Genomic DNA, 19,942 nt, shown 5'->3' with positions numbered 1-19,942 from the left:
TGTTAAAGCCATTTTGAGATCCGTGTCCAGGTTCGACTCTCAGCCCACCATCTAGTTTCAGTGAAGTTCTGACTTCAATAGAGGTATTGTAAAAAGGCATAATTAATATTTCCATTTCCTAGCTGCAAGCTAGCTACGTGAATATGTGTAGGCCTATTTCAAAGGTATTTGAACCCATAGTTATCACAGTAAAGTATTTAAAAATGGGTTTGACAAGCAGTTTAAACATTCATTCACAGCAAATAGTTTTGATATTATCGACGCAAAATATTTTTCAGAAAATTTTAAACAAAGAAGGAATGAGGTATAAAAAGAAATTTATCTTTTAAATTTATATCAATATTAAACTAAGCTCATACCTTTTATACTTATTCATCATTTGCATACTTAGTCTTTTAAGTAAAATTAATATTATCCTTTAATTAATATGTAAAGATTTAAGATAGATCTAAAATGCTACTCTAAATTAAATACACTACTCCCTTTCTAATAAACACATTGTCAGCAAGAACACAAATAAATTCAGGATAAAAAAAAAAAAAGCAACAAGAACTTTTTTAAAAAATTTATTTCAATCATTTAATTAGTGTAATGACAAATAAACTGACACATGCCATTCCTGTGGACGACATGATATCAAAACTTGACATAGTCTACTGTCAATAGGATCAATCCTACCAGCCAAAAAAAAAAAGAAAAACAAACAAAACAAACAGTTGATTGAGATTGCTATAGATGTAACTAAAAAAACAACTGATGAGTGAGAGACTAGTTACTCTCTGCTAATAGCCAGGATGACTTACTTATAAACCTTCACAAATATCAAATGATGCCCAATTGGTTTTCAAATTTTGAATAAGTTTATAAAAAAAATAATTAAATAACAAAATAAATACTAAAAAGACAAAGAAATCAATAACAAATATAAATCTGTGTAACGGCTCAGATCCTAGATGAGGAATCCTTCACTGGAACCCTCTTAGTTGCACATCTTATAAACTAAAAACATATACTAGACACAATAGTATATACACAATTATGCATTAATTTAAAAAAAAAAAAAACAACAAAAAAAAACAAACAAGAAGCCATTAAATAAAGAGGTTAAAGGTTATTAGTTTGTAATAGCATAATGATGTGTGGGTCAAGCACACACACACACACTGTTCAATAAATAAATACAACCTACTACTGGATGACCAAATAACAACAGGTAATTTGAAACCTGAAATACACATGAGTGGCTCATCCAGAGGCTGGCAGTAGTGGTAGGTAGAGCCCTACAGCCCAGGGAACAATGTGACATGGGACTCCCCAAAAAAACAACATAATCTGGTATATAAGATGGAATGTAATCTAAAAGTAAATAAGATGTGACATGTTTGTATAGTACAGAATGCAATCATGAAGCCCTTGGCTTTGAAGAAATAAATTAACATGTGAGAAATAAATAAAACACAAATGAAGTCACCAAATGTTATTTACAGCCGTGAATGTTTGAGGCTACAGCCGTGAATGATTGAGACTACAGCCACCAATGATTGAGACTACAGCCACAAATGATTGAGGCTACAGCCATGAATGGTTAAGGCTACAGCAGTGAAGGATTGCAGTTATAATTTTCAGGGTAGGGGGGGACATGTTTTCATTAACAGAGGTGTATGGAAACAGAACTGCAAACATTGGCTAGCAGTGGCAACAAATTCCTAAAGTCAATTTTATATATACCTTGATCTTTAAATCTACTATGTTGAACAAGAAAGGTTTCCTGCAAAAGAGGGTGAAATCTTAATCTACTGAGACAATACAGCTTTTTTTTTTTTCAACTACATTTTATTTATGTGCTTCTATAAAATTGTATTTGAAAATAAAAACAAAAAATTTGGCACTAAATAAAGAAGTGATGTCGAAGCTCCTCCCTTCCACTTAGACATTGGCCAGCTATGCCCTTGGATTAAACACACTGAAACAACCTGAACCTGTTCTTTTGAAAGTACAACTACCAGGTAGAGCATTAATGCTACCCAGCAGCTACCCAACAATGCTACCAGTGTGCTACAATTTATGACTCATTCTGTCTCGAAAGACTATTGTATGCACTCAGATGAATAACTGGTTTTAACTTCTATAAGAAAGAGAATTTGAAATACACAAAATTAAGATGCAGTGCAGATGAGTGAATACGATACTTTAAAAAAATGAAGCATATGATTCTGGCAGTGGTTAATAGCTAATGACAGACTACATGGATTGAAGCTAATCCCCATATAACCCAAATCTCCTTCATTGGGACATGCAGAAAAAAAAATGCTTGTATTAACAGGTGGTGGGAAAACAGAGAACCTCCAAGCTGTACAATAAATATACAATCTACTTTGAAATGCACTAAGTACACAGGATACATGAAGAAGCAAAAAGAAAGAAGTAAATCACTATTTTAAAAAAAAATTACAATATATTAGTTGAAGACCAAACGAAAGGATTTTAAAGCTACAGAAATATAGTGTGAAAAGGTAAAGCGCAAGACTGTTCTGATGGGTTGAAAAAAATCTTAGGCTTAACAACTTAGTACCAAAGAGAGGCTTTGTTCAACCAAAGAGAGACTTTCTTCAAACAAAGAGATTTAGTTCAATTGAAGAAAAGAATTTTTTTTTCTTTCATCCTAAACTTCCAGGAAACTATTTTCTAATCAGAACCCCAACTTTACAGAGCTTTGTGCGAGTGGCCTTATTATACAACAATATGTATAGCAAGGAAATGATCAGACTTTTACTTGAAAGTATTCATTTCAAAAATTTCTTTTTTTTTTACATTTTCCGAATGCCCCCTCATACACTTTTCTTTTACCCCAAAAAATTTGGGTGAGGTTGAATCATGTGATAGTGAATATATTACAATAACAATTAGAAAACAAATATAAAATGTAGTGAGTGAATCACAGTGAATGAGTCCATTAATGAGTTTAATCACATGTTAGGTAAGAGGAACATTGAACAAAACAAGTTCCTGTCAAACAGGAACAGTTTACTTGCCAGATAAACACTCTGACCCTAAATAAAAAAAAATGTTTCAATAAAGGCTGACAGGCCAGATCATCTCATTAAGGTTCTCATTATGTCCAGAACATATCCACTTACTGGCTGTCCTAACCTTAAAAAGATATGAACAGCTTTATTTGATTTCAGTTTTCAAAGTATTTACAATCAATGTTCGAGCCCCCAATTAGAAGTTTCAGATTGACATCAAAATCTAAGTAGTTAGCTCTTGAACTGTACAAATAAATAATAGCTTGAATATTTGGAACAAAAGTTCTGTTGGTCGTTAGATTGAATACAGAAGTTTCAAAGTGTTCATTTAGGACAAAGCATAACAAAACATGATAATACATGACTTATTACATGTTCAAGATAGGTTACATCATTGACTGCAGGTAATCTCTCAATCAGCAGAACTTTTTTCTTCATAGTGCCCATGGTGCAGAACTCTTTTAGCCCCAAGTTTCAGCTTTCTCTGGTTTTAGTGTGGTCAACAAACTCAACTCATTTTTTATTTTCTTTGTTTGTCAAAACGAAATTTATTCTTGAGAACCATTTTTTTGTTTGATGTCTTAAATGGAACAACAATGACATCCTAACATCCTGACAAGATTGAAAAATGATGTTCTAAGTGCTGGCTGTGTTCAATGACTACGAGTAACTTGCTTACTTTGATAAATGTCTAAAAATAATTTGCTTTCTTTGATCAATGTCTACGAACAACTTGCTTAGATTGGAATAGCTTGCTGGTTTGGTAGGACATCAGACAACTTGTATCTTTCTTCTTCACCATTGGATGGTAGCAAGGTTTTGTGTACATCCCAATCATGGTCTTCTGTTGGGTCAAAGGCATTATGGTTTACTTTGGGCTGCATTGATCTGTCCGCCTCTCCATCAGGGCTACCTACTAAAGTGCTGTTAAAATGGTGTGGAGCTAGGGTTACGTAGCCAGTGCTGGGTTCATCCAGTGAAAAGCTTCGGCCTGACTCTTGCGACAACAGAACACAATTATAGGGAATGGCACTAGGGGCTTCCTCGCTAGGATACTTTCTCATCCCCCCACGAGCGGAGATAGAGTTATGCTTGTTGAACTGTCTGTCGTCAGAAGGGGCAAGTATACTGCTGCTAAAACTTGTGTAAAGATTTTCTTTGGAGAGGGATGACTCTATGTCCTCATCCTCTATGATTTGCAGGTCATCGTCACAGTCGTCACTAAACTGCCTTTCATACGGAACATCATCTGCATCATCATCACTGTCAGAAGATAAAGTTAATTTTTCACCAGTGGGCTTTGGGAACGTGTTTGAATGGGAAACTTTGGCTAGCTTCAACTCTTGGTGGTTAGAGAAAGGATCAGAACTTTTCCCTACAGTTCTAGACTGGAGAGGTCGAGTTAAATCTTGAACACTTTTGGCTTCATAGGATCTCATTGGAGTAGGATTTTCTAAGCTGGTACTGACGGCAGCACTTTCAGCCTTCTGATCTGATGAGAAAGTGCTTGTGTTTTGTACAGGAGACTCAGGAGAAACAGGTGACGAAGATGAATTCAAATCATTAGTATTAAGCATCAAGGCAACAGACTCACTTTGAGGTGAGAAGGTAACCTCAGCTGGTTGAGAGTTGCTGTTAGCGGACTCAGTCTGCAAGAGTGGCGGTTCATAGTTATCATAGTTGGAGTGAGCTTGCAGCCTGCGTCTTGCTTCCTTAGCTCTAGATTCTCCAGGTATACCATTTGGATCTCTTCGAAGCTGGGCATACTGAGGGAAACTGTTATGCAAATTTTTCTCCGGTGTCTCTTTAATGCTGTTTGCTTTTGGAGATGGTCCCTGAAAGAAAAAAAGAAAAAAAATTAAACGTTTCTTTTTAAAGAGAAAAAAAAATTGTTCGATTTTTAAAAGATGTCATGGAAACCCTGACAGATTTTTTATAAATAGTTAGATCTGGTTATCAGTAGTGGTTAAATAGCTTGGAAAAGTCATAAAAGTGTACAGAGTTATGGAAACTGATGAAGAGACCATACTGGGGGCTATTAAAAGGAAACTCCGATGGTTTTCAAATTTGAGTTATATTTCTATTCTGCGTATTCTTAGTGACGGCCTAGTCAATAGCTAAGAGATATTAAACATTTGGGTTTTTGGCAAATCGGTACAAATTAGGCCATGTCGTGCCCCTAGCTAGGAGAGAATGAACTAGTTCATGTTCAGCTCCGGGTTTTACCTTGTAGGGGGACAAGAAGGCCTTAACTCCCACTGCCCTATGTCTTTCATGTGCTCTATGGCTCAACAGGCTACTCGTCATAAAAGGGTATCAGGTAAAGTTAGTCCTAAGTAGCTCCTACTCTCTAGATAGTATGGACTTGGAAAGAATAATTTGATTTAATTCCATAAAAGACCCCAAAAGTATTACTGGGCCCCACTGACGTCCCCCACTTGAGTCTCTGACTAACATGCACTGTGAAAATAAATCTAGGGCCGAATCTACATGTCTACAGTAGCAATAATTATACGAACCATTTTTTCTCGCTCTGCCTCTTTCTCGTTTTCCGTTATGGTCGACTTCTGCGCTTTTGTCGTCTGGTATCGTTTCCGTCTGTCTTCGAGCTGCTTTCGTTTCCGTCTAAAAAGAGGATTCAAAACCAAACTAACGGTAAGTATTGTGTAGATGTAGGCCAGTGACAAGTGGATTTATTATTATCATTATTTCATTTAATCTAATAATCTAATCGGATATTTTATTGGTGCTTCAGCAATGCTCTTTAAAGGCCTGCTAATATAAATTTGACTAATATCACATAACAGTTAAACTATGATCGCCATCTTCTCTCGCTTCTTCATGTCTAGATTTCAATCAAAAGAGAACTATCTTGTTAAAGTGTGTCCATTACAGTATCACAAGCAACTATCCAGTGTTTGTTGACTTCATGTCTAGGCCAACTTATCTGACAGGTGAACCGGGCAAGTCGACGTCTAGCAAGCCGGCCTGGCCGCTCCGGTATTAAATAAGAGAAGATGGCCTATCTTTATATTCAAGAGCATCATATTTTTACCTACAGCTGTAAAGATCATGCACAAATAGAATTATGATATTAAACAAAGGCGTCAACATTCTTTTTTATGTATTATTTGTTGCTGTAACTTGGGCATGCGATAAGTAGATAGAACATTCCCGTCATGCTAGCAAACGAGCATTTTATTTTTTTTTTACATTCAGCATAATACAGACCAAAATAAAAACATCAACTTCGCGCTTTTGTAATATCATCTTTTCGAAGTTTATGTTCGCATTATAAATTTGGAAACAAGCTTGTAAAAAATCACTGGCTCTCTAGGCCTACTTCTTCACGATTAGAAAACCAGCAATAAACTTATTCATCATCAGTTAATATATATATATTGCTTCACCGTCATTTATGAACTTCTAGAATGTGGTATACCTGTAGTATTGATAGCTAAATGAAACACCTAGACAGAGATTCGTCTGATGTGCCTTTGTACAAAAAAAAAATGTCTTAACAAAGACTCACTTTGCAAGAATATAAGAGGCAATACAAATGCCAATAAAAACCAAGACAGCGATGATAATGCCTATGATGATCAAACTACGCTGGTGATAAAGGGACGCTTGTCCTGAAATTGAAAATGTGTTATACATGCAGTAAAAAAAACAACAACAGACAGACATAGATATCTATCTTCATGCTAGTAAAAAAAATAAATCAAAGAGGCTATTGCGACCCAATGTGATACAGCCGAACGAAATTGTGCTTTTTGAGTTAATAATATCAATGCAAAAAAGACACGAAATGTCTTTGGAATTGACAATTAACAATGCGATTAATAATAATTTTTTAGTAATTTATTTAGACACACAAAAAAAAAATAATTTTAAATTTTCCAAATTTAAGCAATTTTTTAAATCTCCATAACATCATGCTTTCGACATTGGCAATATTTTTGAATATTTTATCCCACTGAGTCACAGATTAACACTACATAAAACTCGTTATTCAGTTATGATTATCCTTTCTGTACCAGTTTGTATTATCAATATTCTAGACCGTTTTGATTACGTGAATTATAAATATTAAATAGCTATTTATTACGACAGTAGCACATCCGCACTTATCGGAAGTGTAACAGACTAAAGAAAAATTGTCGATATTTCTAATACAAGGAACTTTCATCCTATCTAATAGTAAGTTGGCTTTATTTATATTAATGTACAGCAGCAGCAAAAAGCCTTCTGTAGAGGTAGGCTACTCGTATGATGTTGCTTCACCAATAGTAAAATAGCTCAAAACTATTTAAACCCCGAGTTTTGTTTCATACCGCGTGTTGATAAAAGGTCGCCCAATGGTATTCAATTGTCTACGATGATCTTCTTTCCAATAACTTTGTCTACGATGATCTTCTTTCCAATAACTTTGTCTACGATGATCTTCTTTCCAATAACTTTGTCTACGATGATCTTCTTTCCAATAACTTTGTCTACGATGATCTTCTTTCCAATAACTTTGTCTACGATGATCTTCTTTCCAATAACTTTGTCTACGATGATCTTCTTTCCAATAACTTTGTCTACGATGATCTTCTTTCCAATAACTTTGTCTACGATGATCTTCTTTCCAATAACTTTGTCTACGATGATCTTCTTTCCAATAACTTTGTCTACGATGATCTTCTTTCCAATAACTTTGTCTACGATGATCTTCTTTCCAATAACTTTGTCTACGATGATCTTCTTTCCAATAACTTTGTCTACGATGATCTTCTTTCCAATAACTTTGTCTACGATGATCTTCTTTCCAATAACTTTGTCTACGATGATCTTCTTTCCAATAACTTTGTCTACGATGATCTTCTTTCCAATAACTTTGTCTACGATGATCTTCTTTCCAATAACTTTGTCTACGATGATCTTCTTTCCAATAACTTTGTCTACGATGATCTTCTTTCCAATAACTTTGTCTACGATGATCTTCTTTCCAATAACTTTGTCTACGATGATCTTCTTTCCAATAACTTTGTCTACGATGATCTTCTTTCCAATAACTTTGTCTACGATGATCTTCTTTCCAATAACTTTGTCTACGATGATCTTCTTTCCAATAACTTTGTCTACGATGATCTTCTTTCCAATAACTTTGTCTACGATGATCTTCTTTCCAATAACTTTGTCTACGATGATCTTCTTTCCAATAACTTTGTCTACGATGATCTTCTTTCCAATAACTTTGTCTACGATGATCTTCTTTCCAATAACTTTGTCTACGATGATCTTCTTTCCAATAACTTTGTCTACGATGATCTTCTTTCCAATAACTTTGTCTACGATGATCTTCTTTCCAATAACTTTGTCTACGATGATCTTCTTTCCAATAACTTTGTCTACGATGATCTTCTTTCCAATAACTTTGTCTACGATGATCTTCTTTCCAGTAACTTTGTCTACGATGATCTTCTTTCCAGTAACTTTGTCTACGATGATCTTCTTTCCAATAACTTTGTCTACGATGATCTTCTTTCCAATAACTTTGTCTACGATGATCTTCTTTCCAGTAACTTTGTCTACGATGATCTTCTTTCCAGTAACTTTGTCTACGATGATCTTCTTTCCAGTAACTTTGTTTCTAAAATCTTATCGCTCTTCTCATCTGTCTCGTTTTAAATCTAAAACTAGTATCCTGATATATTGGGGTCTTATCTTTTATTTTATTTTTTCATTGCTTTTTTTTAAAAATAAAATTAAAATTACTTTGGTTTAAAATCTCGCCTCCTATAAGTTGTTAAATACTTCATATGTAGTCGTGTTCTGTTTCTCGAAACTCATTAAATAGCTTGGTTTAATATGAATATAAAATGTATTGTTACATATATACTGATACACCTCCCTATGCTTGCAATGCATACCAATGTATATAAAAATTAGGAGGCACACAAGTAGTACTTGATGGTGAACGATGTACGGCTTAGTTCGAAACCAATAGACCTAAATCTAAATGGCATTTAGCTACTGCTGTAACACGAGTTTTCTTTTTTTTTCCCCTCTATATTTATTATATTAAACAATATATTGTAATTTAGCCTATTTTATACATATAAATATTATTTAAAAAAAACAACTGAACATTTGTTAGTATTTAATGAACAAAATAAAAACAAAAAACCTCGTTCTAGCTCTCTAAGAAGTGCTATATGTATATGCGTTGTATTACACAGAATACAAGAATGAAAGCTGTGGTGAGAGGGTTGCAAAGTGTCCTGTGTCTTTAGCGTATGAATACATAAAGAGATTACACCAATAAACAGCGTATGTACTAAACAGCTAATATCGTGTGTAAAAGCTCCAGAAGCATATGCGTGTGTGTAAAGAAGTTGTGTGTGTGTGGTGTGTGATGTTTGGAGTACTAAGTACATACGATTGTAGTAATCCGCCACCAAGATGCCATTTAGAAGATCACACCTTGTACCAGCCCTGCCATCAGGACACCTGAACCGCAAGAGGAAATGGAAAGGTTGCTTTGCAAGAAAGGTTATAAGCAGTGGGCAAGGGAGAGATTTGGCTGTAGGTTTAGCTGCAAAGTGGGGGTGGGGGGAGTTATTGTGCAGAAAGTTTGCAATAAAACAATCATAAATGACTATATGCCAATTTCATGTTTCATTGTTCTCGTAAAGCAGTAAATCATTCTATATTTATTTTATTAGCACAATCATTAGTAGCAGATATAGGCGTGGCAGACAAGAGACACCCAAGGAACTTTTGGGAAATGTAAATGTTAATGAGTCTAGACGATCAAGTGACCTACAACATGCTTTAAAATCAAACGTCAAAGTTACCCAAGATACACATTTAGGATTTGGTTAAACTTGAAATGGTGTCAGAAAAATCCTGTTTGTTAAAGTTATCCTCACGTGTCTCTTGAAAGCCTTCGTTTTTGTTTTGGTCATGAATACCAAAGGTCAACACATTTACAGGTCATTATTCATAGTATTAAATCTAATTAAGACAAACAAATAATATTTCATAGCTCTTTCTTAGTTTGCAATGAAATACAAAGTTTTAACTTCTGGGAAATTATACTTAGGGAGCACAAAAATGGTTGTATTTCAAACTTATGTGTTCTCTGGTATTCAACATAAAATTGGTTAGTGGATTAGAGCGTGAAAACAAGTAAGCATAGCCTGTTAATAGAAGCTATAAGATGCAGGAATGACCTGAGCCAAGTCTGTTATTTAGTATTATTATCTCTGAGTACACTGTTAGGTCACTGGCACGCTCAAATAAAAAAAAGTTTACAAGTTTCTTTAATTAATAGAATTACGTCATTAAACTTAGCGAGAAGACCTGGGAGAGTATTTTAGTTGTGCTCTCTTTGACCAATTCTAGCGGTTTAATTAGATAGAAAACAAAAAAAAAGCAAATGTGTTAGGCCAGACAGGAATATTGAACCTGTAAGCTAGCAAAAACCGCAGTTAGGCAGAGTCTGAGAATGTTTACGTGTGGTATTTTGAGCTTGTCAATAAGTGATTGGGGTGGGGGGGGGATACTAACGTATCAATCAGTGTTTGGGGGGGATAACTTGATACTAATGTGTTAATCAGTGATTGGGAGGAATAACTTGATACTAATGTGTCAATTAGTGATTGATTGGTTACAATCAAGCTAATTACTGATGGAAGGATTACTTTAAACAATCAAATCAATCACTGATAAGGGAACAACCGTATACTATTATGTCTTTCCCTAATTGGGATGGGGGAAAGAGACAACTTCACACTGTTACCCGCTCAAAGATATTTATATGTCAGGGATTCCTTCAGAATGTTATGGTAATGTTAGGATTATAACAAACTACAAACCTAACCCCATCGCATTGTTTATTTACTTAGGGCTGGTACCTCACACTAGGGTACCTTAATACTCATGATCTCAGCATTGAGTTCAAAGGCTAAAACACACTTTTCATTGGGGAATTCTTTCATTTACTAAATTTATACTCTATTTATATCATGAGACAACTTTCAAATCCCACAATAAACTCTTATGTACATCATAATAAAATAAAAATTGGAAAATATTTAGACAATTTTTCATTATCCCATAGAGTTGGAATGTCGCCCATCAACTCGTGCTGCATGAATAGACCTTTAATTATGTTTCAGAAATATCTCTTCCTTAATTGATGAACTCATTATTTATTGTATGTAATATATGACTTCTGCTTTCCATCTTTAGGACTCAGGGTAATTAACAATTATATTCTGTTTGACTTACTACTGGATGCCCGTACTATCCCTATTGAGTATGGCCACCCATTTACAATATTAGTTCAACATATAGTAGGATAGCTGAATTTTTTGTTTTAATGAGTTAGGATGTCGCTTGTTTATTTTTTCTAGTTTCCGGTATGGCATGCTGACAACACACATAAAAGTAGGTCACAACACGCAGTTAAATAACTGTTAATATGTCAAGCAATTGTTATTGGTCACGTAAACAACACTTTTGTGTTTCCACTAAAGGTTCAACCCACAAAAATAAAGGGGGGAGGGGGAGTGAGTGGACCCTAAGCTCAACATTCCAACACGCAAGCATCCAATCAGTTAGCCACCAGCAGGCCCCTGCTAACCTCCAGGTTTTTCCGTACTTGAAAATATGGAATCGGCCACTCTTTCGGCACATCTATCACCGCTGTACTGACTGGAACACCTGCAGCATCAACCAGAGGCCCAATAGACATGAGTAGATATTCGAGCATAGTCATTGACATGGATGGGTATGAATGGGAGGACTTATCATGATCACACAGAACTAATGCATAAAAATATAACAACTATTTTCTCATATTCTCTTCTTGACTAGATGGAAAAAAACAAACAAAAAAAACAAAAAAAAACAAATCAAAAACAGAAAAAAAAAAAACGCTTGGATAGTCAAGAAGGTAAAATACCAATGACTTCAATAGTTAATGACTTTTAAAGTAGGGCCTACACGATTTCTAGTGCCAAGAGATAGTTCACAAATGGTATTAGGTCTAGTTCTTGATGAGTGTGCTTCGAATGTTCAGCTACCAACTCCTTACCATTTATTACTTTCAAGATTTTAACCCAATTAAAAGAGTTTTTTTTTTTTAATAGCAGTTAGAGCAATGCCAAAAAAAAAAAATATGCTAGTATACGAAGTACAAATTAGATGATTTTCAGCCAAACTCTCCAGATATTTATGTTACAGGGTACCAAGTAGTTTCAGTTATCACAGTTGTACTTAACAGAGATGGTTTATTATGTCAGACTGCATCTATTTCAAGTTACATTAGACTGGCTTGATAAGAAATAAATAAAAAAAAAGTTGTGCCAAATGCCAGAGAGAAAGAATGAAATGGTGTTAGTGCCTTGATGAGACTGGGTAGTTGACAGCCAAAACATGCAAGATCTGGTGTAAGACAGTTTTAAAGTTGAATTGATTAAGCTTGAGAAAGCTGTAAAAAAAAATGCAATGTTACCAGTGAGACTCCACAAATCTGCGTCTATAACGTCGCAACGTTGGCCCGAATATTGCTTTGGACACCTAGTATAAGGAAATGTACGAGATGAAACGTGGACAGGCTGGACAAGGGAGACAATGCAAAATGTGACAAGAGATCAAGGGGGAGAACTGACAGTATCCAGGTCAACAACATTTGTTTTCTCTGAACTGCTAATTAGTAAGTCTAGTACCAGATGAGATCATTTGAAACTCTTATTATATTCGCCAGACTTCAGAAATGAGAGGATGCCATATAATAGTGGAATGGATAGATTACATCAAACATGTGATTAGAGGCTGAAACGTGATCAAACTATGAACATGATAAATTGCAAATACAAATAGTTAACATCGCATTTCTAGCTCATTTCAATGTATAAACAAAATTTACTATCGGCAAATTAAGTAGGATATTAAGCACCACCACAATGTAGTAGCGACAACACAATTTTGTGGCAGCGACAAAGTTACATAATTTTTTTAAAAAAGAGAGAAAGGCTCAGTGTTCCAAGAGTCTTGGACTCAACTTTTAGCCCAAGTATGAATGGGGCCTTTGTACAAATGCTTCAGTTTTCACTTGAATCTTTAAATCAATTCTATAATTAATTTCGTAAAAACAACATTTTATGTGAGAACATTCTAAACCTTTAAACCTTATAATGGTTTTACATTTATATTCGTTGTTAACCACGGTTTGACCACATTAAAACAAGTTAGGTCGCCTAGAACGTTCACGCTATGATAAGCATACTCTCATGTGAATCAGATCTAAATATTCACTGACAATGCTGGATGATCCCAACCCAAACATGCCCTAAGCCCCTATCTAACAAGGATTACGTTTCGCCTCTGTAAGGCATCGAGTAAATAGATCCTTGCCCATTTTAAAAAAAAAACTCTATCAAAACTAGCAATGAACAACATTGAAACAGAACAACTTACAGGCATAAATATGTGACGGAGCCGTTGCCGTTGGGGGGTGGAATAATTAAACAAGTCCCACCGTGGTAACAGTAGTAGACGTCTCCTTGTGGACAGCGCTCTCTCCAGTCATTGGTCACTGTAGACAAAGAAAGAACACATACGTAAAAGGGGAAACTTAAGGTTGTATTCGATTTATATTTAGATATTATTATATTAGGATGTAAGTAAACTGCAAAAAGAAGGAAAACATACAAAAATACTTTTTTAAAAACAACACAGAGCTTATATAAGTGGAAAAGATGTGAAATAACTGCCATATCTCTCAATACTGCAAAAAAACATTATCTGCTCCATAGATAGCAAAGTCTGAAAGAAAGACTTTATTAGCCTTAGTGTCTTTATAAGCCTTAGTGTCTTTTAACTAATACTAAAACTGATTAACCTTTCTAACATTAATTCAGTTTTAATTGTATTTTGTTTAAACCTGTTTATTTCCATGACAATGGATTTCTAATTATGGTGATATTATTACTGCAGATATAGTTTCAATTTCCGTTATTTTTTTAGGTTCGTTTATTTCTCGTGATCACATGATTCCGTTAACGTCGTCCGTGCTAACAGTACAAGCTAAAAGAGTTATTTTGTTTCAGTTTTCGTAGCGGAACGTAACTCTTGTTGATCGAGTTCTTACATATTCATTAGTGATTTCCCCTTTTTTTTTTCGCAATGGTGCCCGTCTAGTGCACTGACTTGTTCTACTATTGTACCAACACAGAAGTAGGTCGCGTGGCTAACTAAACTAATTTGTTGAGACAAAGTTTAATTGACGTAGGATGTGCCACTGACAAACAAAGCTGTTGACTTCGAGATGACTTCTAAGCGAACGGAAACATTAATCCACTGTCATTAAGAACTCGAGAAACAAGATTATTGTTTTTGTGAAGTGTACGCAAGCGAAATTTCCCAGACTTGTATTTCGCTCAAGCCCTGGGGATTTCCAAAAAACTACGCTCCTACCAGACCGCAACTACGTTACTTTTTTTTTAAGTCAACACACTTATTGCTACCTACGACCTACCTACCGCTGAGGCTACCTATTTAAAAAAAAAAAAAGCAAACTTAGCGTATTTCGCTCTTACCAGACACACACACACATACACACACATAAATAGCTTACAAAACAAAATCAAATAATATATAATCAATATAAAGATCTCTGCCATCAAGATTGTGTGCAATTGTGTAAATAGTTTTTTAAAGGGTCAATCTCTTATTCAAAGCCACAAAACAACATGTCCGTAAAAAAAATCTTTTGGTTCAGACTTTCATTACAGCATTGTATGCTTGCAGTTCACGCGATAATATGAGAAACTACTTATTAATTATTGTTTTAAATTATGTTCCACTTATATGCAAACTAAATAGAATTTTTAGATTTCAAAACAAAAGTAAACATTTTTTTTTTTGTAAATGTAGTAATTGGTATGATAGAACTTACTTAACTTAGCAATAAATTTGTAAAAAAAAATTTTGACAAAAAAATCCAAAACCGTTAGCATAAATGTATAAAAATATGGTAAATAGTCATCTCTCTTACTACATAGCCTCCCATGTTTGTTACTATTAATATTGAATAGTATTAAAAATGGTGTATTTTTGTGAGAAAACTACTTGCTGATGATTTAAAAAATTAAATTTTTCGCTTTCGCTTGCATCAGAACTTTGAATGGTCTAAAATATCATGATGTCGGATTTTCCATCTTTTCTAGTTTGCGAGATCTAAACGGGACGGACAGACGGATGGACTGACAGACCGCTAATAAAATAAAAAAAAATCCCAAGCGACTTTTTTTTACTTTATTTATTTGCCTGCACCAGTACTTTTTTTTTTAAGATTGTAGATCTGGAACAAAGCAGTTAATTTAGACAAGGGCAGTTAATTTAGTTATAAAGAAATAGAGTATGTTGTTAATGCATACATTATGAAATAAAAACCAACTTTTCACAATACAGTTACAAAACATGATTGATTGTGGTTGTATCTTTAAAACTTTTATTTTATTTAATGAGTTCCGATAGGTTGTCATTGCCGGAAGTGGTCATGGATTTAAGCACTACACTACATTTAAAATGCTTCCAGTGGCATGCGTCTGAAAAAAGCCTCTTGACAAACATCAACCAGTCCAGCTACTGGCCTTCACTGATAGTGAGTTATGCCTAACTGTTTTCACTAACAGGAGACGGGGCGAAGGCGAGTATATGGAGCCTAGGTCTTGGGCAGGAGGGGCTCGTTAGCTATGGCTGGGCTACCCACCTAGGAGACAGGAAACTGAATTCGAACCTCTGCTGTCTTGCAGCTCTATCCAAACATGAGAAAGGCTTCGGGAGTCTACGCTGAGGAAAAAACATGAGCCGGCGGCCCTTAGGCAGTTTGCAGCACATAGTTCTACACCCTGGCAGAACCTGCGACGCCGATTAACCAAAACTGTATCGTCACTCGCCGTTGCTTTGGATTCATCGGCTACGTGGAGGGGGGAGGCTGTGCGGGTGACATCGTTCCGATCACAGCTAATATGCCCAGGCATTAATCTCATTTCCATGAGATGCTTCATAGTCGCCTCGCGACTGTAGGACGTCAAGGAAAAAAATTCATTCGGAAAAAAAAATAGCGACACAGGGTGTTAATATTATTTACTTTTTGTTTATTTTCACATCTGTTGCAGATAGCCTTATTATATTCCACAAAAACAGACACAAAACCCAATTACAACATGTTTAGCAGTGGCTATCTAACCTAATTAAACAATAACGTAATGAGGCACTGGCTAGTGCACTCTAAGACTTCCTTAAAATTGCCTGTTTAAAAAGTCAACACGTGAGCCAGTTTGTTTTTTCTTAGAATATTGTACCGTCTAGTTTACCCAACAAGACTGGTGGCTTTTTTTTCCACCCCCCCCCCCAAACTTGATTTAAACATGAAAAAGGTAAAAGCAAATGAGGTCGGTGTCCTGATAAATCCCCTCAGACTCCAAGTTGTATGTAATCAAGCCAAGGTTAGGAGGCTACCTGCGATACTACCTGGGGTGTTATAATCTGGAGATACAGCGCAGAGCTACTGGAGATGGGCTAATGCTAGACCACGTATGGCATTAAGTTAGCAGGGACAAGAAGTCGCTCTTGGTGGAGTGTTTCTTCTAGCTAAGCAGCAGTTAAAAATTCGGGAGTTTGAAATTTAGAGGCAAAGGAAGACTTTATATATACAGCTACATCGCACGCTGAGCCGTAAGATTTAAATATGCTCAGTCGCTATGCCAAGTCCGTTGCATGACCGACTCAGTGTTTGATATATCCAAAGTTCAATAAGTTTGCATATCAACTCTACTATTTTGGTGGTGATTAAATGTGCGTCTTCGGAACAGGTCAAAGTTTGAAATTTACAATAACCGTAAGCTCCTTTGGGCTGTAACAATGATACGTTTTTACAAATTTAATGAAAGTACCGTGGATCCTTCGATACATTCAATTTATTTTCAATTTATTGAATGTTAAGTTGCTGTATATCAATATCAATGTGTCAAAGTACTGTATATCAAATAAAAGTATTGTATATCAAGTCAAAGTACTTTATATCAAAGATTACTGTATAGCATGTCGATGTAATGGATATTAACTCAAAGTACCGTAAATCAAGTCAGTGGTGGATATGAAGTTAAAGTACCGTATATCAAGTCAGTGGTGGATATGAAGCCAAAGTACTATATATCAAGTCAAAGAACTGGATATCAAGTTAAAGTACTGGACATTAGGTCAAGCTTTTGAATATAAAGTCAAGTTGTTGGATATTACGTCAAGTTATTAGATATTAAGTCATGTTATTGTGTGTTAAGTATGTTACTGTCATAATACATCTCTGAATAGGCCATTGAATGTTAATGCATAATTATCCATCTGAATTAGAAGTAGTAAGACCCTAAGCGTATAGTTCTAAGTTACTTGTTGTACTGAATGTGAAACGTCAAAAGTCTTGACTCCATCAACAACTTCAACTTAAATACAAATTAAATAACAGTCTACAGACGCGGTGGCTGAGTGGTTAAGCAATTGGCTTCCAAACCTGGGGTCCTGGGCTCGAATCTAGGTGATATTGAATTTCGGGATTTCTTTAGGGGCGTCCCTGAGTCCACCCAACTCTAATGGGTACCGGTACCTGACTTTGATTATGGAAAGTAAATGTGGTTGGTCGTTGTGCTGGCCACATGACATCCTGCTCTTTAAACCGTTGGTAAAAGAAACTGATGACCATAACATCGTCTGCCCTGTTAGACCGTATGGTCTGAAAGAGGAACTATACTTGACTTTAGAATTACAGTCTGGTCGCATTACATTCCGTTTGTGACTCGGTATTATACAGAGCAAAACGTGCACCAGGGGCAAGGTACTTTATTTGCGCTCCCCCCCCCCTCATTTCCATGAACATCACAGAAATAAAGGGTTGCGTGTAGCTCCCCCCTGACGATGCCCCCCCCTCTCTTGCCCCTTTCTCTTTACGCCTCTGGTAATAAAGTACATTCTAATTTGCAGTTTTCAAGTTCCGAATATGTTCTGAATATGAAAGAAAGAAAGAATGCGCCTCAAATCTACCCATCTTCATATCTGGAAACTACAGTCGTCTGCTGAGATCATTTAAAAAAAAACAACAACATGGAGGGAGGGAGAGGGGAGGGAAGAAAGAGGGGGATAGAGGGGAAGGGGGTAACAGAGAGAAACAGACAGAGACCTGGGGGTTAGCTGTTCCCTACTTCTAATACATCTGAATCAATACTGTGAAGAAATTGTAGATGAGAAAATCAGACCTGTTAGCTTGTAATAAAATATCTTGTTTTCATTCCAGACTTCGCCAAGTGATGTGGAATCTAGAAAACAGACAGGAACACTGCACTGCCGACCGCGAAGGTAGACGCTTTATAGAGACGCGTAAGAGAGTTATCGACCATGATAGAGATGGCCAGAGATGGCGCGGGAGATAACACATTGAAGAGTTTCACATTTTGAAGACAACCCCGTGGAAAGTCGCTATCTGGATTATGTCAAACTTATTGACTCAATTATACGCGCCAAACAGGAATGGGTCAAGCTATTTTTAGCTTTTTTATTATAGAAAGTCTTTGAAGAATCTAACAGATATGAAATTGCATGTAAGAGGAACAAGTTATATATATATATGTATATTTAAATCGAGTCGAGATGATAGTTGTAATGCGACATGATTGCATGAAATTAAAACAGTAAGCTTCACACGATCATTAATCTAGCACCTGCTTATATTTTACATTGTATAATTCAAATCATTCTTAGACCTAAAACTTACATGATACGCATAATGGTTATATAAGCCTACTTGTCTATTTAATTATTCAACCTTAATATTGAATGGGGCGTTTAGCATCTTAGATCTAGTCAAATATTTTACATTGTATAATTCAAATCATTCTGGGACCTTAGACTTACATGATACGCAAAATGGTTATGTAGTGGTCTATTTAATTATTCAACTTCAATATCGAATGGAGTCGAGTAGGGAGCTAAACCCCGTAATTCTCAGATAAATGGCATTAATTAGCGGTTATTTTACCTTAAGTAAGCTTTGCTTTTAAAAAGGATTCTTTTTTCATCTTTTCCCACCCATGAAGTAACGTCTGTATTTTATAAGATAAGATTCTAAGAACAAGAAGATAGAGAACAAGGAAGACCGTGGAGTTTGTAATCTTGTGTGGTTATCTACTGTGTTTTTTTAATCAGAATATAATAAATACACATACCCTTAAGACACCACAACCATGTATAAAGTTTTAAAGTTTGTTTTTTTTCATTCCCCGTATATCTAATTTTCAAGTGGTCATTCAAATAAGTTCCACATTTCAAAAGAACTTCAGTATATCATTTGATGAACATCTAGTACGAAACTAAACACCAGTCTGTGTGGTCCAAACTTACCTGTTAAAGTAAAATTTTTACTGTCAGAACCTTTACTGTTCGATGCTGTACAAGTGTAGACACCAGAGTCCAAGTGAGAAGGGTTGGAAATGGTTACAGTTGACTTGGTCTGACTTGAATCACTGTGGAGGCAAACAAGCAAATACAATAATAGTATTTAACTAGCAAATTACGACACATTCTTTTAAAGAGAAAGAACTGCAAATTTACAGCCAGACATCTAAATACTGTAATATTATTTCCCTTTTCTATATCAAACAAGATTAGTTATTTATGTTGTTAGGGACAAGGAATATTTGTGCAAAGTGTCAACTGGAACGGGAATGGGAAGTGGGAGACATGACGTGTACAAAATGTGAACCAGACAGACGGACTGATTTGATGTATGCTACTTGAGGGGTTTTACAGGACATTAGTTTTAGTAAAAAGTAAAAGTAACCCTTTCAGAACTTGAGAACCATGGC

General features: G+C 35.5%; 1 protein-coding gene across 5 annotated transcripts in view; it reads right to left on the bottom strand.

The window, feature by feature from the left end:
* Nucleotides 1-550: 550 nt before the first annotated feature.
* LOC106060204 (pro-neuregulin-2, membrane-bound isoform-like) overlaps nucleotides 551-19,942 on the bottom strand; it is a 52,896-nt gene continuing 33,504 nt past the window's right edge. The window contains exons 3-8 of one of the 5 annotated variants that reach the window (XM_056019089.1): nucleotides 19,479-19,600; nucleotides 13,503-13,620; nucleotides 12,538-12,602; nucleotides 6,559-6,661; nucleotides 5,546-5,651; nucleotides 551-4,861 (exon numbers count right to left, since the gene is read on the bottom strand). In XM_056019089.1, the coding sequence (XP_055875064.1) occupies nucleotides 3,764-4,861; nucleotides 5,546-5,651; nucleotides 6,559-6,661; nucleotides 12,538-12,602; nucleotides 13,503-13,620; nucleotides 19,479-19,600 (1,612 nt within the window). In that variant the 3' untranslated portion in view covers nucleotides 551-3,763. Of the gene's footprint in view, nucleotides 4,862-5,545; nucleotides 5,652-6,558; nucleotides 6,662-9,453; nucleotides 9,525-11,664; nucleotides 11,745-12,537; nucleotides 12,603-13,502; nucleotides 13,621-19,478; nucleotides 19,601-19,942 lie in introns of all 5 variants that reach the window. The other 4 variants (XM_056019087.1, XM_056019090.1, XM_013218003.2 and 1 more) reach the window with 4 other exon arrangements.

The sequence above is a fragment of the Biomphalaria glabrata genome, chromosome 2 (assembly GCF_947242115.1).
Source record: "Biomphalaria glabrata chromosome 2, xgBioGlab47.1, whole genome shotgun sequence".
NCBI classification, from domain to species: domain Eukaryota; kingdom Metazoa; phylum Mollusca; class Gastropoda; family Planorbidae; genus Biomphalaria; species Biomphalaria glabrata.
This window is presented reverse-complemented; position numbering and strand designations above follow the sequence as displayed.